Genomic DNA, 25,737 nt, shown 5'->3' with positions numbered 1-25,737 from the left:
GAATGGTGTGTGCTTTTCTGCCCCCTGATGCTGCCCCAAAGTCTAGGATGATGTTGATGATCTTTTGGTGTGTTTTTTCAGATGGTTATGTATTTTGTCCAAGTTATATTCTAACATATACAGTACGTGGTAATGAAGAAGCAGAATGCGTAGACTAAGACTTAATTTGATGAATTTTAATTTGTGAATTTATTTATTTTTTATTTGTATGAGGGGTTATCTGTGAATGCCTTTCTTGGGTGCCTGGTTCAAAATCACAGATTTTGTAATTTTTTGGGTGCTATTACTGTTTGGGAGGGCAATCCCAGAAATTTAATGCAGTTTGCTGCCACCTCCAAAAGATTTTGTATTGCACAACTTTTGTTGGCAACAAAAGTGAATACAACCCTAAGTGAACATGTCCAAATTGGGCCCAATTAGCCATTTTCCCTCCCCAGTGTCATGTGCCTCATTAGTGTTACAAGGTCTTGGGTGTGTTAAATTTGGTGTTATCGCTCTCACTCTCTCATAATGGTCACTGGAATTTAAACCTGGCACCTCATGGCAAAGAACTCTCGAAGGATTTGAAAAATAAGTTTTTGCTCTACATAAAGATGGCCTAGGCTATAAGACGATTACCAAGACCTTGAAAGTGAGCTGCAGCATGTTGGTCAAGACCATACAGCGGTTTAACAGGACAGGTTGAGTGCACGTGCTCAGTGTCTTATCCAGAGGTTGTCCTTGGTAAATAGATGTACAAGTGCTGTCAGTATTGCTGCAGAGGATGAAGGGGTGGTGGGTCAGCCTGTCAGTGCTCAGACCATATGTCGAAACACTGCATCAAATTGGTCTGCATGGCTGTTGTCCCAGAAGGAAGCCTCTTCTAAAGATAATGCACAAGAAAGCCCGCAAACAGTTTGCTGAAGACAAGCATACTAAAGACATGGATTACTGGACCCATGTCCTGTGGTCTGATGAGAGCAAGATAAACTTATTTGGTTCAGATGGTGTCAAGTGTGTGTGCTGGCAACCAGGTGAGGAGTGCAAAGACAAGTGCGTCTTGCCTACAGTCAAGCATACTGGTGGGAGTGTCATGGTCTGGGGCTGCATGAGTGCTGCTGGCACTGGGAAGCTACAGTTGATTGAGGGAACCATGAATGCCAACATGTACTGTGACATACTGAAGCAGAGCATGATCCCCTCACTTTGGAGACTGCCGCAGGGCAGTATTCCAAAATAACAACCCCCAAACACACCTCCAAGACAACCACTGCCTTGATAAAGAAGCTGAGGGTAAATTTGATGGACTGCCCAAGCATGTCTCCAGACCTAAAGCCTATTGAGCATCTGTGGAGCATCCTCAAATGGAAGACAGAGGAGTGCAAGGTCTCTAACATCCACCAGTTTCGTGATGTCATCATGGAGGAGTGGAAGAGGACTCCAGTGGCAATCTGTGAAGCTCTGGTAAACTCCATGCCCAAGAGGGTTAAGGCAGTGCTCAAAAATAATGGTGGCCACACAAAATATTGACATTTTGGGCCCGATTTGGAAATTTTCACTTAGGGGGTGTACTCCCTTTTTTTGCCAGCAGCTTAGACATTAAGGGCAGTCTGTTGCGTTATTTTGAGGGGACAGAAAATTTACACTGTTATACAAGCTGTACACTCACTATTTTACATTATAGCAAAGTGTCATTTCTTCAGTGTTGTCACATGAAAAGATATAATAAAATATTTACAAAAATGTGAAGGTGTACTCACTTTTGTGAGATACTGTATATGTCATGGAAAAGGATTAAAAAAGGGACTATTTTGTAAGTGAATTCTGCCATTTCAGTTCTTAAAGAGGAAGTAAACCCTGATGAGTTTACTTCTTCTTTCATTCCCTGCAAAGGTAAAGCATAATGGACTACTATGCATCACATAGTAGTCCATTATGTGTCACTTACCTGACACAGGAGCCAGCGAAGTCGCCGCTGTCCCCTGTAGTCCGCCGCATCCATCTTGTTGGTGGGGTCTCGCAGCTCCGCCGCTGTCATTCGGCGAAGCTGCGATGGCGTCACTCCCGCACACGCGTGGCAGCTCCGTCGCGGAGAATGCTGCGCTCAGTGCGCCTGCGCTCCGCTGTCTGCGGCGCATACGCCGTAGACAGCGGTGCCCGTTTTTGGGCAAATATCTCCTAAACCATATAGGTTTAGGAGATATTGTTTGGACCTACAGGTAAGCCTTAATCTAGGCTTACCTGTAGGTCAAAGTGGTTTGTAAGGGTTTACAACCACTTTAATAATCACTTTACAGTTCCCATTGAGGATGTTCCCTCCTTTAAGAGTTCTGTTTGTAGGTCCTTTTTTGAGACTTTTTTTAAAGGCCTTATTTGTTCTTGCAGGTCCAGCCCTGCAGCTAGCAATTGCTGCCATGTCTTTTTGCCAAACTACCGCTAACTGGTGAAAACAAATAAACAGAGACCAGGATTCTGTCTTTGAAGACACTGTTCTCTTAGAACAATTACAACTGAAGCCTTAAGCCCAATTGTTTTTTGTTGATGCTCTTGAGAATATAATTTACCAATTCTCAAGAATGTCTCTTATCTCTGTGTATATGCACAGGATTTTGTATCTTAAAGCTTTGTCTGCTGAACATGCTTGGAATAAACATTGTCTATGCATGCCATTTGATGGTGATTGCCTCCTTGGGCAATTCCTTGACAAATTCATAAGGAAAGTAACTGGGGAAATGTATCTGATCCTACAAGAAAAATCCTAAGTCTCCTACTCCTATGGCTTCTGCCTCTACTATTCAAAGAAAGGAATCTTTTCATACTCCCCAGATTTCAACCTCAAAACCCAGGCTTTAACCCTTCCATTTGTTACAACCACTGGCCTTTCTTCCCAGAAACCCTTTTGCATTTTAAGGGGCGCCCCACTCCTCAGAGTAGAGAGACATCTGTTGGCTTTTGCATCACTCTGGATTCAAGAGATCTTGTACATCCGGGTCCAATCTGTAATTTCAAAGGGTTACACAATTGAATTCCTATCCCTGTTCTCTCCTCACTTTTTACTTTCCAATCTGCCTCCTTTTGGCCTCTTCCAAACAGACCGGACTTACTGGCCCAAAACCCTCTGTTCCATTCTGCTTCTTAGTTGATGGCTTCAACAGCATATTGCAGCCCAAGTCCTAAAGTATAGCGATATCTCTGACTCCGTTATTCCCACCTTACTCAGAGCAAGGAAGTCCGACTCCTGCAAGATTTGCCATTTGAACATTGAAAACATTCTTTGCATGGTGTGAAGATAGAAGGATTAACCCTAGAGAATACTCTATCACTTGTATTTTTGCCTTTTATTCACTATGGTCTTGACCAGTATCTGGCCCTAAGGGACAGGTTTCTCCCTTATCCACCCTCCTTCCAGAAACCTCTTGCCACATAATCTTTTATCAAAACTTTTCTACAAGTTGCTCATATAGATCCCCTTTGAACTGATTAGAGACTATTAAAAGACTTCACCTGTAAGGTTGCCATAGTGTCTGTTAGGCCTGTTTATGAGTTAGCGGCTTTATTGTAAAGAGCTTTTTCTTGTTTTGCAAAAGGACAAGGTGGTTTATAGAGAAACCTTTAGGGGGAAAGCCCCCAAAAAAAACATTTTAGCTCCAGGCTGTAATCCAACAAAGCAGGGAAAACACCATGGGGGTAAATACTTTTGCAGGGCACTGTATTTAGTTAAGTTCATTAAATAGCAGATTCATTTTTTTTTTATCTCCCCTGATGTTAACCCCTTCCTGGCCAGTGTCTTTAGTACAGTCACATTGCATATTTTTAGCACTGATCACTGTATTGGTGCCACTGGTCCCCAAAAAGTGTCACTTAGTGTCAGATTTGTCTGCCGCAATGTTGCAGTCCTGCTATAAGTCGCAGATCGCTGCCATTGCTAGTAAAAAATAAAAAAAAACTTACAGTATATATCCCATAGTTTTGTAGACGATATAACTTTTCCACAAACCAATCAATATACAGAAAAGCTTATTTATTCCGAATGGGATCATCCAGGTAAGCATTTCTCCCCTCCTAAAAGATTCTCTAATCTCTATCCTATGGAGGAAAAATTCACTAAAAGGTGGAAGATTCCAGCAGTAGACGCTGCGATTTCCAATATGAATAAAAGTTTAACTTGTCCAGTGGACAATGCACATATGCTTAAGGATCTCCAACAGATAAGAAGCAGGGACTGGGATTTTTTGTACTAGAAATATGTTGCAGAATACATATTTGCCTAAATTGGTGAAGAAATTTGTTTTTTTTTTTACATTTATTTTTTATTGGATGTTTTATTTAAAATTTTTTTCAAAATTGTCGGTCTTTTTTTGTTTATAGCACAAAAAAACGCAGAGGTGATCAAATACCACCAAAAGAGAGCTCTATTTGTGGGAAAAAAAGGAAGTCCATTTTATTTGGGTACAGCGTCGCACAACAGCACAATTGTCAGTTAAAATAACTCAGTGCCGTATCGCAAAAAAAATGGTTTGGTCAGGAAGGGGGGGTAAATCTTATGGAGCTGAAGTGATTAATCGGGGACCTGGACAATGCCATACATAGTAGTGGATGAACGAGAGAGACTGGTCTCCAGGTCAGGGACTGTCTCTCTATCAGGGTCACTGTGTACTGTGACATGCTGTGTATACAATGCGTCTCTTACCATGCAGCCAGTGTTGTCCCATGTTTCAGTGTAGCACACACACAGGTAGTAAATGTGTACAAACAGACACTGACCGGTGAACAACCCTCCCCCTTCATAAGGACTCGTTCATGGTCGCCTTACCTCCCCTCACAGCTGGGTAATCGGGTATGATTTTTGCAGCAGGGCTACAGAGCATACCAAGCGGGCAGGTTAGGGAGAGGGGGGAAGTGGAGAAAGTAGGAAGCTGCACACACATTGCTGGCCTCATTGGCTCACCTTTCCATCACCACATCTCTATAGACACAATGCACTTTTTTGCCGATCCCTCACTCTGACAATCCTAAAGGGCAGAGGCTGAGCGTTTCCCCTTCCAGACACTCACTGTGTGGTCAGGACATCGCTGCTGCTAACTGCTCCAGGGGAATTTAATCTCATACTGTGAATAGTCTGATGCCCAGAGTATCGAGCCCCAGGAAAGTGATTGAGTTAAAACTCCAGTCCAGCTCTCCCCCTTCACACAAGGACTGCCAGGCAGCAGAGGGAGCTATTCGCTCCTGCTACGGTTATTCATTGAAGAGGGAGCGGGGGGGGGGGGGGGCAGGGCTGAGCTGCACTGTGTATGTGTCAATGGAAACACACCACCCAGCTCAGGACAGAACCCACACGAGTGCCCACATTGCAAGAAGCTTGCTATTGGAGCACTCGGAGATGAGGAGGAGCCTAGAGTGTCAGCGGAGGACCCCAGAAGAGGAGGCTGTTCTGTGTAAAACCATTGCATAGGTTAGGTAAGTATAACATGCTTGTTATTTAAAAAGGAGACTTTACACTTTAAGTTTTGGATAAGTGGGGAAATGTTGAAAACCTCTGTAGTGTTTTATGGCTGCTTCTATTGGGGAGATTTCAGCTATTTGTTCTGGTCACCACCACAAGACGTATTGAGGAATGCAAAAATGTTCTAACAACAAGTATAGGCTTTAGACCCCTTTCACACTGTGCCACCCATAGTGTCGGCGGTAAAACGTGCTATTTTTAGCGACTGTTTACCATCGGATTTGCGGCGCATTTCGGCCGCAAGCGGGGCAATTTTAACCCCCGCTGGCAGCTGAGAAAGGGTTAAAACCGCCTGCAATGGGGAGCAGCGGTGGAGAAGCGGTATGCACACCGCTCCAAAGAAACTGCTGGCAGGACTTTTCCTGACATCCTGCCAGCGCACCACTCCAGTGTGAAAGCCCTCGGGCTTTCACACTGGAGACAATGGAGCAGATGTTTGAGGGCGGATTGCAGGCGCTATTTTTAACACTATAGCCTCTACAAAACGCCCTCAGTGTGAAAGGGGTGTTAGATATACTTTAACTGCCAACTGTCTATGACTGATGGTTTCTTCAGCCACTTTGGGTTCCTGATCTTCCTTCTCCTTATCATAACTGTTTTCTCCTAAGCAGATATAAGTGAAGAATCTGTTGGTCACACGTTGAGAATGATCCATCCGAAGTTGGAGTATCAGCTACTTTTGGCCAAAAAGGTTCATTTGATTGACGCTCTCAAGGTACATTGTCAATATTCCTTGCTTTATCACAATGACTTTTCTTCGGTAGTATTGTGAATTGTACATTCAAATCTTCTGCTGTGCCAGATATACAGTATGTCTATTACTGGGCACACAGGCAGAAGAAGAATATCTCTGCAGTAAAAAAGGTTATTTGCTTTCTTGGCAAATGGCTATTTTTTCAAACAATTTTATGATAAGGCTACAGAATTTCCAGCATGTTTGGACTTTTCTATGACTGTCGGTGTAATGCTGTATTAACCCTGCCTGCAAGAAGGTTGGACACCAAGAGGTTTTTATTCCTATATGCAGTATTTCTCTAGCAAACGTTGAATTTATCACATTATGCTTGGTGGCCTTATGACATTAAAATGATACTAAAGCAGACTTTGTTTAATTTACATTGCCCCTTCACTTTCTGTATATGGATGATGGCACTGTAATTATTTTAATAAAAAAACTAAGTACCTTTTTCCTAATCAAAGTAAAAAAACGGCCTTAAATTCTCATACAAATATGTAATTGAAATACATTTTTATTATTTTTTGGCAATAACATGATGTGGGTGGGTTTCTGCCAGTCACAGGCTGTGTCATGCCACTTCAGCCTGTGTCTTAGAATAAGAGGGAGATAAAGCCTCCATTAATCTACATGTAATATCCTGCCCCATTATGTTTAGCTGGCTAATGGGCATGATGGAGGAGGGAGGGAGTGGGCTGTCGTTTACAACTGTATATACACCCACATGTGTGACTCTATAGTCCCATGGGCTGCTCAGATGTGATAGGGAGGAAATGCTCAGCATAGAAACTCAATGAGAACTGAAATGTGCAGAGTTGCCAACACTGCTCTGCAAATTCCCCAACAGCAGGATCAACCATCTCATGACTGAGTATCAGCAGCATGTAATACACCATTTATTGATGATTTTTAATGATGTGGGTTTAGGACACTTTAATTCACTTTAATTCCGCAGTTGGGTCCTTACTACTTACTATTTTTACATCTTACCTAACCTTATGCATTATTTATCTTTAAAAGCCATACATTGCAGTTAATTTAGCAAAAAGTAGATCAGAGCAGCAGGTATGATGGGTACATGTAGCCTGATTTTTCTTCATACGGTTACTGCTGGTGGCTATAGCCGCTAGCAAAAACGATTGTAATCTGGCTGCGGTAATCTCTCCCGCACATCCCCCGGTGGCAGAATACAAAATCTCCACAGGAGGCATTTCCCCATCAACACAGACTGTACTGATAAGGAAATCAAGCCATTTTCTGTCCTTCCACTTGTTGTGAAAGGAAAAAAAATCCTATCGTCTATGACCTGCTTTAGATTTTTTTTTTTTTTTTTAAGAGATGAATCCTGAACTGACCAAATTATTTACCCTTTCTTTTTGTGAATCGGCCTATTTGTTGTTTTTAAACAGGTCTGACTCCTCCCCTGTTTCCCATTCCACCATGACCTGTTTGTTACAAGCATCCCAGTTATGGAGGCTGATACTCAAAATTTGGCATTGTGTAAAATAATGATTATGGGAAGCTCAATGCTTGATGTACTGTGGCTTTAGTTGAATCTCTCCTGTATGATCACATTGCATGTCTATATGTAACTGGTAAGCAAGCCATGGAAGCAGTGCATTACTTTCATGTCTTTTTAAGGCCCGGTTCACACTGCGTGACTTTGAAGCCGACATCCCAGCGCGACTTCAGCACGACTTGCATATCGCCCGAAGTCAGACCAAAAGTAGTGCAGGAACCTTTTTCTAAGTTGGAGTGACTCAAGTCACTCCTATTAGAACGCTTCCATTGCACTTAATGGGGTGTGACTTGTGATGCAACATGTGCTCAGAAAGTCTGAGGGCATGTCGCACCAGTGTGAACGTGCCGTAGTCAAGTATCGCAAAGAAGTTGTTTTTGTCTTTCTGGACTGAAAAAGTAACGTGCTCGTTTGTGTGATTTTTTTTTTTCCTGTTCTTCTTTTCTTTTCTTTTTTTTTTCTAAAGGAGCTGCAAGTTCACGAAGGGAACACTGACTTTCTGATCCCAGAATATCGATCTATTCTGGAAGAAGCCGACAAGCTCCAGGAGGAATATAAGAAGCAACCAGCACATCTTGAAAGGCTCTATGGTGAGGTCTCCAGGTCCTGTGTATAAAATATTGATATTGATAAGAAGGACCTTTCTGAGTTAGTGTAAACCTGGTCATACATTATGTAAGCCAGGTAAACCAGTAAAATGCAGTGAGCCAGGAAAATATTTATAGAAAGTATTATCATAGACTACTGTAAATAGGCCATAAATAACCTATTATTTCTATAAAACATTTGTCAATTGTATCAGGTTGCTTCCCAGCTCCTACTGAATCACCAGCTAAGAAAAAGACGAATAAAGAGAAACTAGAAACACATGCAGTAAACTTATATTGAAGGGATGATCAATATCAGTACAATTTTTGCCATGCATTACCATAAAGCTGCTACTATGATTTATTGCATGATTAGGAACTTAGATGGAGGTGATGTGGTATTAGCACTGCTCCCTAATGTTTATGTAGATGCATGGTTGTGAGCTTAGTCTAATAGCCTTGAGGGCATATAAGGTTTTAATTAAGGTATTGATGATGTACCCTTGGATATTGGTTCTATTGTGATATCCAGGATTTTTTCCCCTTTTAAGGGTTGATTCCACTGGGTGCTTTGTCATGAGTTGATCCCTCCCTCTTTTTAGGGGTGGGCTTTTGTATTTTTGGCATGATGATAGCTCTGAGGAAGAGAGAATAGCCCTTGTAATGTGTAGGCTGCTCGCTGGTGGATGGACATGCTTCTGGTGGCTTGTTGGGAAATACTATATGCAATTGTGTTATTTTGTGAGTAGATGGCATGTATTTTAATATATTGTGACATGTCTGGGTTTCTTAGCTCAATGGTAGTGCTAAAATAGTGAGTTTACTTCACGGTAGATATAGTTTTCAGAGCTGTCCTTCCCACTTTTATTTGAATTAACATCCCAGGTAAATCTTCCCACAACGTGGTTCTCATCATCACTGCAATACCTAACGTTTAGCCTTCTGGCTCTCTTGTGGCAGCTTTACTGCTCCAAGTACCTCTTCAGGGTCCCTCCATAACATTCATACCTTTGTGGTCCTCTTGACCATGAATCCCTTGGTAGAGGTATTTGGAATATTTAATAGTAACTACGTATTTTCAGCAGACAGGCATGCAGATGTACACAGGGGGGCTTTTATGATAGATATATATATATATATATATATATATATATATATATATATATATATATATATATATATATATATATTCTCTTAATCTCACAAAAGTGAGTACACCCCTCATATTTTTGTAAATATTATATTATATCTTTTCATGTGACAACACTGAGGAAATTACACTTTGCTACAATGTAAACTAGTGAGTGTACAGCTTGTATAACAGTATCAATTTGCTGTCCCCTCACAGTAACTCAACACACAGCCATTAATGTCTAAACCACTGGCAACAAAAGTGAGTACACCCCTAAGGGTGTTCAAATTAGGCCCAAAGTGTCAATATTTTGTGTAGCCACCATTATTTTGTAGCACTGCCTTAACCCTCTTGGGCATGGAGTTCACCAGAGCTTCACAGGTTGCCACTGGAGTCCTCTTCCACTCCTTCATGATGACATCACGGAGCTAGTGGATGTTAGAGACTGTTGCTCCTCCACCTACTGCTTGAGGATGCCCCACAGATGCTCAATAGGGTAAAGTTCTGAAGACATGCTTGGCCAGACCATCACTTTTACCCTCAGCTTCTTTAGTAAGGCAGTGGTCATGTTGGAGGTGTGTTTGGAGTCGTTATCATGATGGCTGCGGCCCAGTCTCCGAAGGGAGGGGAACATGCTCGGCTTCAGTATATCACAGTACATGTTGGCATTCATGGTTCCCTCAATGAACTGTAACTCCCCAGTGCTGGCAGCACTCATGCAGCTCTAGAATATGACACTCCCACCCCCATGTTTGAATGTAAGCAAGACACACATGTCTTTGTACTCCTCACCTGGTTGCCGCCTCACATGCTCGACACCATCTGAACTAAATACATTTATCTTGGTCTCATCAGACCACAGGACATGGTTCCAGTCAGTAATCCATATGCTTAGTCTGCTTGTCTTCAGCAAAGAAGAGGCTTCCTTCTGGGATGACGGCCATGCAGACCAATATGATGCAGTGTGCAGCTTATGATCTGAGCACTGACAGGCTGACCCCCCCACCCCTTCAACCTCTGCAGCAGTGCTGGCAGCACTCATACGTCTTTCCCAAAGACAACCAACGTGCACTCAACTTCTTTGGTCGACCATGGCGAGGCCTGTTCTAAGTGGAACCTGTCCTGTTAAACCTCTGTATGGTCTTGGCCACTGTGCTGCAGCTCAGTTTCAGGGTCTTGGCAATCTTCTTATAGCCAAGGCCATCTTTATGTAGAGCAACGATTCTTTTTTTCAGATCCTTAGAGCGTTCTTGGCCATGAGGTGCCATGTTGAACTTCCAGTGACCAGTATGAGAGAGTGATAGCAATAACACCAAATTTAACACACCTCCTCCACATTCATACCTGAGACCTTGTAACACTAACGAGTCACATGACACTGGGGAGGGAAAATTACTAATTGGGCCCGACTTGGACATTTTCACTTAAAATTGTACTCACTTTTGTTGCCAGCTGTTTAGAAGCTTTAGAAGCTGAGTGTAAAGGTGATGTTGCCAGACCTAAACCCTATTGAGCATCTGTGGGGCATCCTCAAACGGAAGGTGGAGGAGCGCAAGGTCTCTATAATCCACCAGCTCTGTGATGTCGTTATGGAGGAGTGGAAGAGGACTCCCGTGTCAACCTCTGAAGCTCTGGCGAACTCCATGCCCAAGAGGGGTTAAAAGGCAGTGTTACAAAATAATGGTGGCCACACAAAAAATTGGCACTTTGGGCCCAATTTGGACATTTTCACTTGGGGGTGTACTCACTTTTGTTGCCAACGGTTTAGGCTGTGTTTGAGTTATTTTGAGGGGACAGCACATTTACACTGTTATACAAGCTGTACACTAACTACTTTACATTGTAGCAAAGTGTAATTTCTTCAGCGTTGTCACATGAAAAGATATAATAAAATTTTTGTGAGATTAAGAGATTGAGATATATATATCAATCATAAAAGCCCCCCCCCCCCCTGTGTACATATTCATGCCTTTCTGCTGAAAATATGTAGTTATTATTATATATTCCAAATACCTCTACCAAGGGATTAAGGCAGACAGTGAGGTTTTATTAAAAAACAAACATAAGAGGAAAGCACACCAGCCTAGTGCATTACAGTAGGACTCTAATGAATATTGTAGCTGGGAGACCCCGTGCCGTGTCTGCTCTGCATAGTGGAGCGGACACAGACCTGTCATCCGCCTGCTCAGCGGGGATCAACGGAGAGATCCCCTGCTGAGTAGGCGGGTCCGGTTGGAAAAATTCCACCCTGTGTGAAAAGGCTGTAGATTAAGGCTGCTTTCAAAAATAGAAGTCTTAATAGTTTTGTTTTATAAATTAACAAAATGGAAAATAAATGCATAGAAGCGAAATCCAAATCAAATCAGTATTTGGTGTGACTACGCTTTGCCTTCAAAACAGCATCAATTCTTCAAAGTACACTTGCACACAATTTCTGAAGGAACTCAGCACGTAGGTTGTTCCAAACATCTTGCAGAACTAGCCACAGATCTTCTATGGATGTAGGCTGCCTCAAATCTTTCTGTCTCTTCATGTAATCACAGACAGACTCAATGATGTTGAGATAAGGGCTCTGTAGGGGCCAAACCATCACTTCCAGGACTTCTTGTTCTTCTTTACCCTGAGGATAGTTTTAAATGACATTGGCTGTATGTTTGGGGTCGTTATCCTGCTGCAGAATAAATTTGGGGCCAATCGCACAGCTTACTGATATGTCATGATCAATAAGTATCTGCCTGTATTTCTCAGCGTTGAGGACACCATTGACCCTGACCAAATCTCCAACGCCATTCGTAGAAATGCAGCAAACTTGTAAGGAACCTCCTCTATGCTTCACTGTTGCCTGCAAACGCTCATCATTGTACTGCTCTCCAGACCTTCACAAACAAACTGCCTCCTGCTACAGCCAAACATTTAAAATTTTGACTCATCAGTCCAGAGCACCTGCTGCCATTTTTCTGCACTTCAGTTCCTATGTTTTCATGCATAGTTGAGTTGCTTAGCTTGTTTGCATGTACTGTGCACATAGGATGTGGTCAGATGGGAAGCGGTTAACGTAATCCTAAAGGCAAATTATTTTTTTTGGGGGGGGGGGGTTAATTTTGAATAGAGTAAGGGAGGGTTATAACCACTTTGTTTGCCATCTGTGTCCCGTTGCAGAGATTTCCTTTCACTTCCTTCCCCTTAGCCAAAACAGGAAGTGAGAGAAAATCCCCCCAGGGTAAGGGAATTCCAGGATGTCACTAGAACTAGTTTTCCCACTGGAGGATTTCCTTTCTATCACTATTATGATGTCAACCCCAAATTTGGGACTTGCTTTCACTTTAGATGATAATGATAAACGGGACCAATAGAGAGGGTGAATCTCCCTAACGGGGGCACAGACCGCAATAGAGAATGACAGGAGTTCTAATCCTTCTCCACTCCAGAGCAAAAAAATGTAATTGCCTTTAGTGACAGTTAAAAACAAAACAAAAATGAAGAGCAAAATATTTATTACTGTGTATGCAGCTCAACAGGATTGTAGTTTTAAATGGTGAGGTTTCAATTGGTCTTTACAATAGAACTATACGCAAAGGAAGAAAATATATGCTGTAGTATGCCAAAAGCATTAATACATCATTTCTATTTGTTTTTATGAGTCCCCCCCCTTCTTGATACTGCTAGTAGAGCTTTCATTTTCCACTTCTGAAAAACGATGAAAACGCTATTCAACCTGCCATAAAGTAACCGCAATGTTGTCACTTTGTGGACAAGATATTTTTAGATGAGCTTTTAGCAAGAAGCAAATTATAACCCACCTCCAGCTAACACAGTTTAAGCCATTACAGCAGCAGTTTATTTGACTTTTTTCAGAAGTGACTTGTAAGCCCCCCTGCCAATGTAATTGGTTGTAACCCGCGCCCTGTCACTTTTGCTGAATGGTTGGTTTGGCCTGCTGATTTAAGGCTTGTAAAAATAAGAACAGGCTTTATACACCAAATCTTAGCATTACAGTTAGTAACCCCATGCAGGTACCAGAATTCAGTATTTTTTTTTTTTTGCTATATTGGACCTTAAATGCTGCACAAAATTTAGATATCATTTTTACAGGAATACAAGCGAGGAAATCCAATAGGCAGTGTACTCTGTGGGGCTGTCTCATATTTGCGCTTTACCTCTTGTTTTTTGACGCCATTCTTTGGAGTTTAACAATTGTCCCCATGTTATTGTTTTTATGAGTTTTGTAAAATGTATTCAATTAAAGCTTAGCAATTGCTAATTGTTCTTTCAGGAAAAACGAATTGGATAAATTGATATGTAGAATACCCAGTTTTGTTAAAGGGTAACTCCACTTTCATGGGGGAAAAAAAAATAGCAAATAAAAAAAAATATATAGTTTATACCAGGAGTTGACAAATTTGTTTGGAATCTAGGAGCCAGCTAAAAAAGTTAGGTTTTTTTTTAACGACCGACAAAGCTTTATTTTCAATATAAAAATTAACCAATCTTTAATTTAACACAGAAAGACGACAACTAGAACCAAACATTATATATAGGCATTTAACTTGTGTAGGTAATGAATATATTCTGATGTGACACCAAGTGTTTAATGCTGGTTAACTAAAGAATGTTTCTGCTTTTATTTCTGCCATATTCCCGCTAAGGGTCCGAACAGGTCTGCCTGAAAAACGGACAGGCGAACCTGATCAGACAGCCCGTGTGAAAGGGGCCAAGCAGGGAGATTACAAATAATATTTTTTTTTTTCCTTAATTAAAATTAACAGTTTTTTTACTTTAAAAAAAATATGAAGCTATTTAATCCAGCCACCATACTCACCGTTAGGCAAAAGGCACCAGATCACGCCCGCAATCACTTCCTTCTCTTCTCCACTTTGGGAAGGAGATGGGCGGGCAGTGGAAACAGGCAGGGCTTTGAAGCTCCATTAGCATTGCATTAGCATTGTTGGATGTGTTGTAATATCAACATCCACCACAAGATGGCGCCAGATTACAGAAGGACTTCAGAAGCCCGCAAAGCCATGGCCTCAATTACTGGCCTGTGCAGCCTGATGCGATCGTGCCGCGGGGGTCGGGGTCCACACGGAGACAGGATACCCCAGCCGTGTCGCGCCAGGATGCAAGTTCTAGTCGCAAATGCGACCTGGCGCCCGGGGTTTGTTGAGCCCTGATTTATACAATTGCGACATAAGTCCTATTGTAAAATGAATGTTATTAAAATCGACCTTTCCTTTTCAATCTGCAGCTCTTTAATTCTCTGTAATATGCAATGCAATATGCAATGTACAGAACACCTCCCAGATATGTCATTTCCTGCTTGTGTGATTGGCTCACAGATTTTCTGCACTAAGATACAAGTCAGATTTCAGGCATCCTCTGCAACAAAAAATTTCATTTTTGATGAGATACTCCCAATAAGAACACGTCTAAAGGGATGCAGGCCCAGCAGCTTTCCTCATTAGTGCCCTGCAGCTTCTGCAGCTAATTGATAATTATGAAGCAAATAGAACAGCACCTCTAAATGCAGTGGTTAAAAGATTTATTACAGGCACAATGAGATTAAAAACACTTACAAGTGTAAGAGGTCATGGGCATATAATGATTTGTCCATGCGGATCGCTGTAATCCCTGTCTGTCTGGGGGAGAGAGAGAGCCACCCTGCAGCTGCCAGAGTCTCTGGTGATGTGGATTGGCGAGGATCTGAAGCTGCGATGAGGCGCCCCGGGTTCTGGAACGCACGCGGCCGATGTAACAAGTGAAGGTGGTGGGCGTTAAACATTTTGGAGCATGCACAGCTTCTTTGTCAGACCTGAGTCTGACGACAGAGCCATGCATGCTCCGAAACGCATTACTGCCCACCACTTTCACCTGATGTTGCATCGGCCGCGTACGTTCCAGCTTGGTTCCGGAACCCCGCCCGCCTCATCGCATCTTCACCTCCTCGCCAATCCACATCACCAGAGACTCTGACAGCTGCAGGGTGGCTCGCTCTCTCCCACGGACAGACGAGGATTACAGTGATACACATGAGGACAAATCATTATATGCCTATGACCTTTTACACTCTTTTTAATATTTTTAATCCAATTGTGCCTGTAATAAATCTTTTGATAACTGCACTTGGAGGCACATATCTCTTTCCTTTTATGACCCTCCAGAGCTGCTTCTTCTCTACAAAGTGCTGCCTTCAGTGCCATCTCTCCACTGCTACAAAAGAACAGATACCCAGCCTCACTACAGTGCCCTCCTCTCCCACTCTTTTCTGATTGATAATTATGAAACTACTCCCATTAGATTCACTTTCCCACATGGGCACAGAGGAACAAACAGGAATTTCTTTAGAATAACAAAAGGTACGAATCTGCAACAAAGTTGGATAAAATCCCTGCAAAGTACATAGATCACCCAGAGTGGAATGTTTTTTTTTTTTTTTCTCAACAAAAGTGGAGTTACTTTTTAAGCGTATTGCATTTTATTTGTACCATAGTCAGTATAAAATCATCCCTCTAGAGCAGTAGGCTGTATATAAGACCGCTGCTCTCCATATGGAAGCAGCAGTCTCTCTGTTGTGGTCTGACTTACCTCCTGCTTGGTCAGAGCTACAGCTCTGCAGTCACTAGGAAGTAGAATTTTAGCCTAAACCTAACTAGTCTTAATGTTCCTGTCCTCCTCCTAACATCTATACTGACTAACCTGTGTAAAAAACATGTACTCTATATATTTACCACTTTTCAGCTCTCTAGTCCAGGCACATGATCCAGCTCCCGTGTCAGTGAGCGGCGGCTGCAGGGGAAAACAGGAAGCACAGATGGCGACTGGAAAGTGGAAGCCTATGGGTGACATCACTGCTCCCAGAATTCCCAGCTGTTGGTTTAGGCTGGAATTCTAATTGAATTTGGCCATACACTAGCAGGATATTGTTTAATTTTGTTAAAGCAGTAGTAAACCGCCATTATTTTTTACATTTTGTTTTTTAAACCTGCAAGGCAGTTATAATGTGCTAGTATGCATCGCATACTAGCACGCATTAAACTTACTTTAAAACTAAGCCCTTTCAGGGGAGTGATGTCACCGCTTGCAGGGCTTCCATCTTCACCCGGTCTTCCTTACTGGTTGGTGGACTCTGATTGGATGAGCTGTGATGGCGCTGTTTACGGCACAGGACTCTGAACGGTGTGGGTATGCTGTTCCTTCAGAGCGCATGCGCCGGTGACGTCAGCAAGTAAATATCTTCTAAATGGTGCACATTTAGGAGATATTTACTGTACCTATAGTTAAGCGTTATTATAGGCTCGCCTATATGAATAGATCAAGCAAGGGTGTTTACTCCCACTTTAAGAACATTCATTTTATTTTCTTATCATTAGTGGGGTCAAATCCGCATTCATTTTTTTTACCACTGTGACGATAAAAATAAAAGGGGCAAGATGGAACTTTTTTCCTGAACAAATATATTTCTAACAGTGGATCACTTTGTAAAGTCAATTGATTCCAAAGTTGAATGTTAACATGAAACAACAAGAAAACCCTCTAGTGGAACTTTAAAGGGCAGTGACTCCAAGAGGACGTATAAAAATTAGTAAAAAAGTATTATTTTTATTGTTGCAAACATATAAAAGACACAGCATCGGTTGTGTCAGACAAGATACAAAAATGGATAAAAAGTGTGTAACATATTGTTCATCATGAAATCACAAACACTGTTGTAAATCACTCTTATACTTGTGTATAGAGTAATACCCAACGCATTTTGAGATCATGCGTTTATTCCTCTTCATTAGGAGAAAGTGGTGGAAGTATCTATGATATCTACAGTTTATAAAGCAGAAAAGAGAACAATGAATAACAGATGTTGTTTTGGATCCAGACAAGTGTCTGTAAGAGTATCTGCACCTGGTCTAATTTCAAGTGTCAATACGTGCATGTATAGAAGAAAAGACACACCGGCGCAAGTTTGTTCAGTTTAAGTGAATCTTCCTTTTTATTGGACGTATGGCTTCTTTTATAATAGAACATGAGTCATTTGTTTGCAAAAGCATCATCACAGTCTAGTTGTACTGTCATCTGTGGATTGGATATTCCCTTATCTAAGGGGTCGTCTGGCCAGATTCATCCAGGTTTTTCTGCTGATGTAGGCTTGAGTTCTCCTGTTTCATTCCAATGGAAGGGGGTGTTCTTATTGACCATACTGAGTAAGGAGTTTTAACATATATCTTGATATAATAGGAATAGTCATTTGATCAAGGTATTAAACAATCCATAATAGTCCCCCCTTGAAATGTCTATTTCCTATTCTGTCCCTAGTAGGTGGTCTAACTCATCTGTCCTCATGTGCCTTGGAACTTTTTTCTTGATGTACGTTAGACAGGTGGTGGCTGGCCCATCGCTCACCTTGCCACAGTCTTTGCACATGTGGAAGTCAGATGCTATCCCTATGGCTGAATGATCTTATAAGTTGTAAATATGGGGAGGGACTGTAATGGGGCATAGGGCTTCTCATAGTCCTTATCTTCTGCGTCCTGGTGCATCATCACTGGGGCCACTTGATCCACTGTTTTACCTAGGAATTTCTTTACACACAGGATACCACAACATACTTTAATAGCTAGAAAGATCAAAATAACTAGTATTACAGTACCTATCCAAGCCAAGTTCTTCTGCCAACCACTCAACCACCCAAACCACTGGTCCCATGGCTGATCTATACCCGAATTCTTCTTCAGCTCTACTGATAGGCTTTCCAACTTTTTTATGGCCAGGGTGACCTTACCATTTTTAGACTGGTGTTCTCAGGGATGTATGTACAGCATGTCCCTGTACCTTCTATTATTTTACAAACACCCCCCTTCTCCGCTAAAATCATGTCCAAGGCCATACTATTCTGAAATGTCATGTAGGATATGGGGGCTAATTGGGGCTCAAAGGTCATCTTGAGAGGAGCTATTTTCTTGCTATTCTGACTGGATTCTAGCCCCTTTGTCACCAATAAAAGTGAGTCTAGGGTAATCATACGATATTCGGGTCAAGAAACCAACAACCCCTTTTTTATGAAGTCTTTTAGGCCTGTAACAAACGCTGCCGAGAGCATTTGTGCATGTGCCTTCATGTGCACATTAAAAACTAGGTCAGTGAATGTCTGCACTAACCTGGCATTGTATTTCTCAACAGTTTCTGTCTTATCCAGTGTTATGTCTTGTAAAGTTGTGGCCTGGTCTGCCAACTTGTCCTTAGCCCAATTGTGTAATTGGTCGCAGAATTCTAGGAGCCTGATTCATAGTCCGTGTCATTAAATGTTCTGCTTTCTTTCAAATTTTTCTCCATGATAGGCCAGTAGTCACCTGCTTTCATGCGGCAGAGGTTGTACAGAGGTTGTACAGATCCCTCCAAGCCTCAGCATAGGTATGCTGTATTTGTATTATGCTGCGATAAAAGGGCATTTGCTGCTTTTCCAGGTCAGGAAGGTTATTCACCAATGACAATACTTGGGGCAGGGTAAAGGTAACGTACATTATTGGGGCACCTTCCGCTGCTTTAACCCCCCTCATCACTACGGGGGGCTGGTGGGTGTTGAGCTTGGGGTCGGCCACTCCAGGGGTCTTGGGGGTCGGGCTCATCTGAGTATCCTGATCACTGGGATTTATGTGTGGTTTTGCTAATAGTGGGCACTGGGAGCTCGGTTACTGTTATGGCGAGTATTCTGAGTAATGTGTCGAGCCAGGCCTTGGGCTTAAGGGTATGGGCTGCGGCCCAGACTCTGGCGCATAGGGGAATAGCTGTTGGGTATCAGGACTGGCGGGGAAGGTGTTTGGAGGTGGCCTGTTTGCAGCAGGTGGTGTACCAATGAACGGGTTCTGTGTTGTGGGCAAGACACAATTGCGCTGTCTGGGAGCTTGGCGATCGGAGGTGGCGCAGTGGCTTGATTGCTGCCAGTTGCAGATCCCCCCCCCCCCCCCATCACAGACCCATTCAAACTTGGCATTAAAGTTACAGGGGTATTTGGCCTAAAATACGAACCGTTGGCATACAACACAATGTTCTTACAGGCTGCAGGTAATCGGAATACAGGTTCATGTAATGGACCCCGGGCAAGTATTATTGACATAATAGGAATAGTCATTTGATCAAGGTATTAAACCATCCATAACTATGTATGCACATAATTATACAAAAATGGATACACAGGCAAATAGTCATTATATTAGGTAGATCCAGTGTCTACTAACCATGTAAAAGAAGGTGTATTGGTGTATATCATCAAGACTTTAAGGGCCAGTTCACATCACATGCAGTCCAGTGCATTTTTTTCTGCATCAAAAATGCATAGAAAGTAGGTTATATGGTTTTCAATGGCATAGTTTACACCAGTGCTTGCAGTTCCAGTGCGTTCCAGTTCCAGAAAGAAAAGTAGAACATGCTGCATTTTTCCTGCACTGGACTGTACTGGAACACTGTAAAATAGCAAAAACTCACGGGAATGCACCTAAATGCACCAAAAATGCACTAGAACACCCATGTTCTTATTTATGGTTAAGGAAAAAAAGGGGGAGGGGGGGAATGCACCAAAAATGCATCAAAACCACGCATGCAAAAAAGCATCTGGAGCGCATCTGGACTATGGTGTGAACTGGCCCTAAAAGCACCAAAGTATGGCTGTGCTGGCCCCGCATCGCCCAGGAGGGCAGGAGGGCTGGAGAGCAAAACAGCCACCCCAGTTGACAACCAAAACCACACCGAAGTTCAAGATGGCGCATATATATATATATATATATATATATATATATATATATATATATATATATATATATATATAATCATTTATTTATTATGAGCCCCTGATGAGTTTACCGAATGTGGTCAATCAATGGGCACGCAAAGAAAGAGTAGAGAAATTCCAAGATGGAGAGTCCAGAGTCCAAATAGGGATTCTTAATATTGGTATGACCTATCTAGCGGGAAAGACAATCGGACATTGGTGTATGGCAGAAAATATATAAATATATACTGCTGGGATTAAGGGTAGGAGGCGATATATCCGCTTACTTATAAGTACTGTGGCACGTTGTAGATGAACCAGTATCCACTTAAAAGGAAGCTGGGTGATCACATTCGCAATAAGTGTTTAAAAGTTATAACATCTACAAAATAGGGGATAGATTTATGCCATTTTTATTATTATTATTCTTTTACTAGCAATGGCGTTGATATGCAATTTTTATCATTATTGCGACATTGTGGCGGACAGATCGGACACTTTTGACACTATTTTGGGACCATTGACATTCATACAGCAATCAGATTACTGTATAAATGTCACTGACAGGGAAGGGGTTAAATGTGTTCCCTCATTGTGTTCTAACTGTAGGGGGCATGGGCTCCCTAGAACATGACAAGGATCACTGGGAGCAGTAGATCCCTGTCATTTTGCTAGGCAGAACAGGGAAATGCCTGGTTAACATAGACATCTCCCCGTTCTGCCTCTCCTCCATGCAATCGCGGGCCGCTGTCAAAAATCGAGTCTGCGGGCACGCTCCCACGGCGAGCATGTGTCCGCTAGGCGGGAAATACAAAAGGTCGTACGGGTACGCCCTTTTGTGCACCCTTGCCATTCTGCCAACGTAAATCGGCATGCGGCAGTCAGCAAGTCAGCGCAAACAAACATCTGAAGTACTTTGAACAACATAAGTCATCAAATGTACTGAGAATTTCCATACAAATTTTTTCATACAAAAATCTACTAGAGTAAGGTCAGCTTCTGTGCTTTAGTAACTGTAGCCCTGTTTTTAGCCTCCTTGGATGACTCTGACTCTGGTTTCTTGGAACTGAACCTTGGACCTTATTTTACATGCCATTTTAGATATTTTGGTGTATTTATCACCTAAAAAAAATTCTTATAGAACCCCTGTTAAATGTAGGATGTGACAGAGACACAACAGGGACAGAGGTGTTTGGCGGGAACTGCAGGGTAGCCTCTTGCTTGTTGACTATGGGCCCTGGCATTTGAGGGAGCCAAATGCGTTCTGAGAGATATCCGGTTATGTAATGTAAGCTGATATGTTCTTACCAGATTTAACAGTCAAGGAAGCCATGGTGGTCTCTGCCAACTGCCAACAAGATGGATGTGAAAAGAAGACCGGTTAATGAGATCTGTTGCCGGACTGTCTGGGGTGGGCTCTCCCTGACTAATCAAAGCGTGTCTGGGGGCCTAGCAGTTAATTTGCTTACTGGTTAAGTTAGCTGTTGATTGGATTGCTGTTTAATCAGACCACTGTTAGCTGTTCTTTAGATAGACTGATGATATTACTGTTTAAAGTTTGCATTGTTTAGGATAATGTGATCAAGCTCTTATCTGATTTTGTGTGGTATAAATTCTGTGTGAATGTACAATAAAGAGTTCCAGTTTACACATAAGCTAGTGTTGTCTAGTTCTTGGGTGCAATTCTCAGCTATAATACATTGTTCCTAGTTCCAGATTGGAGGAAGCTGTATCTTGAAGGAGGCACCCAGGTGGGGTGTCAGGCGGACTATCACATAGGGAAATATTGCTAGGCAGCTCCTTTTTGTTACTCTCATTAAAAAGATGTTTAACATTTTCTTCTTTTTTTTGTTTTGTAGGAATGATAACAGATCTCTTCATTGATAAGTTCAAATTCAAAGGCACAAATGTGAAAACTAAAGTGCCCCTCTTGCTGGAGATTTTGGACAATTATGAACAGAATGCACTGATGACATTCTTTGATACTGCATAGGAAGCATCATCTTCATGAATTGCTCACGAGTACTATGAATTATAGCAACTATGTACAGTATTTATTGTATAGACTAGATCCTGTTTTGTTGTGTTTTTTTTTGTTTTTTATTGTATGCCTTCTATGGATTTTAATATATTCTCACCATAGGATTTTATCTGTTGAATGCTTACAGTGCTTTCATAAAGTATTCATACCCCTTGAAGTTTTCCATATTTTGTCATGTTACAACCAAAAACGTAAATGTATTTTATTGAGATTTTATGCGATAGACCAACCCAAAGTGGCACATAATTGTCAAGTGGAAGGATAATGATAAATGATTTTAAATTTTTTACAAATAATATCTGAAAAGTGTGGCGTGCATTTGTATTCAGCCCCCTGAGTCAATACTTTGTAGAACCACTTTTCGCTGCAATTACAGCTGCAAGTCATTTTGGGGATGTCTCTACCAGCTTTGCGCATCTAAAGAGTGAACCTTTTGACTATTCTTCTTTGCAAAATAGCTCCAGCTCTGTAAGATTAGATGGAGAATGTCTATGAACAGCAATTTTCAACTCTTGCCACAGATTCTCAATTGGATTTAGGTCTGGACTTTGACTGGGCCATTCTAACACATAAATATGCTTTGATCTAAACCATTCCATTGTAGCTCTGGTTGTATGTTTAGGATCTTTGTCCTCCTGGAAGTTGAACCTCCGCCCTAGTCTCAAGTCTTTTTCCGACTCTAATTCCGCATACACACGATCGGATTTTCCATCAGAAAAAACCTGTATGGTTTTTCTGACGGAATTCCGCTCAAGCTTGGCTTGCATACACACGGTCACTCAAAAGTTCTCTGAACTTTCGACCATCAAGAACGCGATGACGTACAACACTACGACAAGCCGAGAAAATGAAGTTCAATACTTCCCAGCATGTGTCGAATTGTTTCTGAGCATGCGTAGAAATTGTGCATGTCGGAATTACTATAGACTATCAGAATTTCCGATCGGAACTTTTTTCGGCTGGAAAATAGAGAACCTGCTCTCAATCTTTTGCTAGCCGAAATTCCGCCAGCAAAAGTCCAATGGAGCATACACATGGTGGGAATTTCTGACCAAAAGCTGTCATTGGACTTTTGCTGGCGGGATTTCCGATCGTGTGTACAGGGCATAACAGGGACTGCCCTGTAGTTGGCTCCATCCGTCTTCCCATCAACTCTGACCAGCTTCCCTGTCCCTGCTGAAGAAAAGCTTCCTCGCAACATTATGTTGCCACCAATACGTTTCACGGTGGGGATGGTGTGTTCAGGGTGATGTACAGTGTTAGTTTTCCACCACACATAGCATTTTGCTTTTAGGCCAAAAAGTAAAAATTTGGTCTCATCTGACTAGAGCACCTTCTTCCACATGTTTGCTGTGTCCCCCACATGACTTCTCGAAACTGCAAACGGGACTTCTTATGGCTTTCTTTCAACAATAGCTTTCTTCTTGCCACTCTTCCATAAAGGCCAGATTTGTGGAGTACATGACTAATAGTTGTCCTGTGAACAGATTCTCCCACCTGAGCTGTGGATCTCTGTAGCTCCTCCAGAGTTACCATGGGCCTCTTGGCTGCTTCTCTGATTAATACTCTCCTTGCCTAATCTGTCAGTTTAGGTGGATGGCCATGTCTTGGTAGGTTTATAGTTGTGCCATACTCCTTCCATTTTTGAATGATGGATTGGCATGCTCCGTGAAATGTTCAATGCTTGGAATGTTTTTTTTATAACCTAACCCTGCTTTAAACTTCTCTACAACTTTATCCTTGACGTGTCTGGTGTGTTCCTTGGACTTCGTGATGCCGTTTGTCCACTAAGGTTCTCTAACAAACCTCTGAGGGCTTCAAAGAACAGCTGTATTTATACTGAGATTAAATTACACACAGGTGAACTCTATTTACTAATTAGGTGACTTCTGAAGGCAATTGGTTCCTCTAGATTTTAGTTAGGGATATCAGAGTAAAATGCTGAATGCTGAAGAGCTGAATACAAATGCACGCCACACTTTTCAGATATTTGTAAAACATTTTGAAAACCATTTATCATTTTCCTTCCACTTCACAATTATGTATCACTTTGTGTTGGTATATTACACAAAATCCCAATAAAATACATTTACATTTTAGGTTTTAGTATGACACAATGAGGAAAATGTTAAGGGTGTGAATACTTTTTCAAGGCACTGTAGCATACCATGTGTTGACTTGTATATGCAATTGTAGCTAATCAACACCACAAAGGTTAGGATTCTGGCCTAGCAGAATGTTTGAGGCACAGTCATGAAGGGTTTCAACAACAATGGTGTTGGTTGCATCGGATCATTGGATGATTTGTGTCTTACAGCTCCCTATTCATGGATGTACAATGTGAAACAATATCTAGTTTACAGCCTCCTCAGAGGTCCCAAAACGCATATGGGTACATTTTGCTGTAAATAAAACATATCTTTATCAATGTCTGCTTTATGAAGCAATATGTAGATCATTATTATTAGCACTCTTAGCTAATATTATTTGAATTAACAATGATTAGTTGTAAATATATGTAAGGTACATAGGAAAGGCTATATTTTTATATTTACTGGTCTGTATAACTGTTATCTGAAGAAGCACAATAAACTGTTTTTGCTGACGATGTAATGACCTCAGTATTTATATTAAGAGTCCTATCCTTTTATCAGAGAGACTCTATCACTTTGCCCTAAATAGGTTCTCTTGCTAGCCTACCAAATTATCACTTTAAATATTGAGTTTTTTTACACCAAGACCAACAATTGTAAGGCTATATGCATTAATTCCTATAACATTATACAGGGTTATTCAAAAAGATGGTGCAGATTTAAACTTTTTATTTTAATCAAAATGTAAGACCCCTTTCACACTGAGGCGCTTTACAGATGCTATAGTGCTAAAAATAGCGTCTGTAGGGCGCCTCTCCTCTCACTCCCATGTGAGAGCCCGAGGGCTTTCACACCGGAGCGGTGCGCTGGCAGGACATCAAAAAAGTCCTGCAAGCCGCATCTTTGAGGCGATTTAGGAGTAGTGTATACATCGCTTCTAAATCAATGGGCAGCAGCGCTTTGCTGGCGCCTTTTAACCCTTTTTCAGCCCTAACGGGACGATTTTAAGCCCCGTTAGTGGCTGAAAAAGGGTTAAAAGCGCAGCTTTGCTGGTGCTTCAGCAGCGCTGCCCATTGATTTCAATGGGCAGGGGCGCTTTAGAAGTGGTGTATACACTACTCCTAAATCGCCTTAAAGATGCTGCTTGCAGGACTTTTTTTGACGTCTGAAAATTGTCGCTAAAACTATGATAAAGCGATAAAACTACAATAAAAATGCCGCTTTACCGCTGACACAATGTGAAAGGGCTTTAAGGGATAGAAGCACATTCCGCACATCACTGGATAGAGAAAGGTTCAAAGGTGAAATCTCATCAAGAAGTTCCATTCAGTGCAACACAGAGGTACTGTTTCTTGTTTATAGGAAAATGGCAACACCACAGGATATGTAACTTT

At 41.8% G+C, this 25,737-nt stretch overlaps 1 protein-coding gene across 3 annotated transcripts in view; it reads left to right on the top strand.

Annotated features, from left to right (window-relative positions):
• Window positions 1-24,858, top strand: part of BBS7 (Bardet-Biedl syndrome 7) — a 78,681-nt gene extending 53,823 nt beyond the window's left edge. For 2 of the 3 annotated variants that reach the window (XM_077476839.1, XM_077476838.1), the window contains exons 19-21: window positions 6,091-6,197; window positions 8,204-8,327; window positions 22,069-24,858. In XM_077476839.1, coding sequence (XP_077332965.1) covers window positions 6,091-6,197; window positions 8,204-8,327; window positions 22,069-22,202 — 365 coding nt within the window. In that variant the 3' untranslated portion in view covers window positions 22,203-24,858. The remainder of the gene's footprint in view (window positions 1-6,090; window positions 6,198-8,203; window positions 8,328-22,068) is intronic. The other variant, XM_077476840.1, reaches the window with a different exon arrangement.
• The last annotated feature ends 879 nt before the right edge of the window (window positions 24,859-25,737 follow it).

This window comes from Lithobates pipiens, unplaced genomic scaffold (genome assembly GCF_037356315.1).
Source record: "Lithobates pipiens isolate NorthernLeopardFrog02 unplaced genomic scaffold, aLitPip1_a1.2 Scaffold_13, whole genome shotgun sequence".
Classification (NCBI taxonomy): Eukaryota; Metazoa; Chordata; class Amphibia; order Anura; family Ranidae; genus Lithobates; species Lithobates pipiens.
The sequence above is the reverse complement of the archived record's forward strand: the minus strand, read 5'-3'. Positions and strand labels throughout refer to the sequence as shown.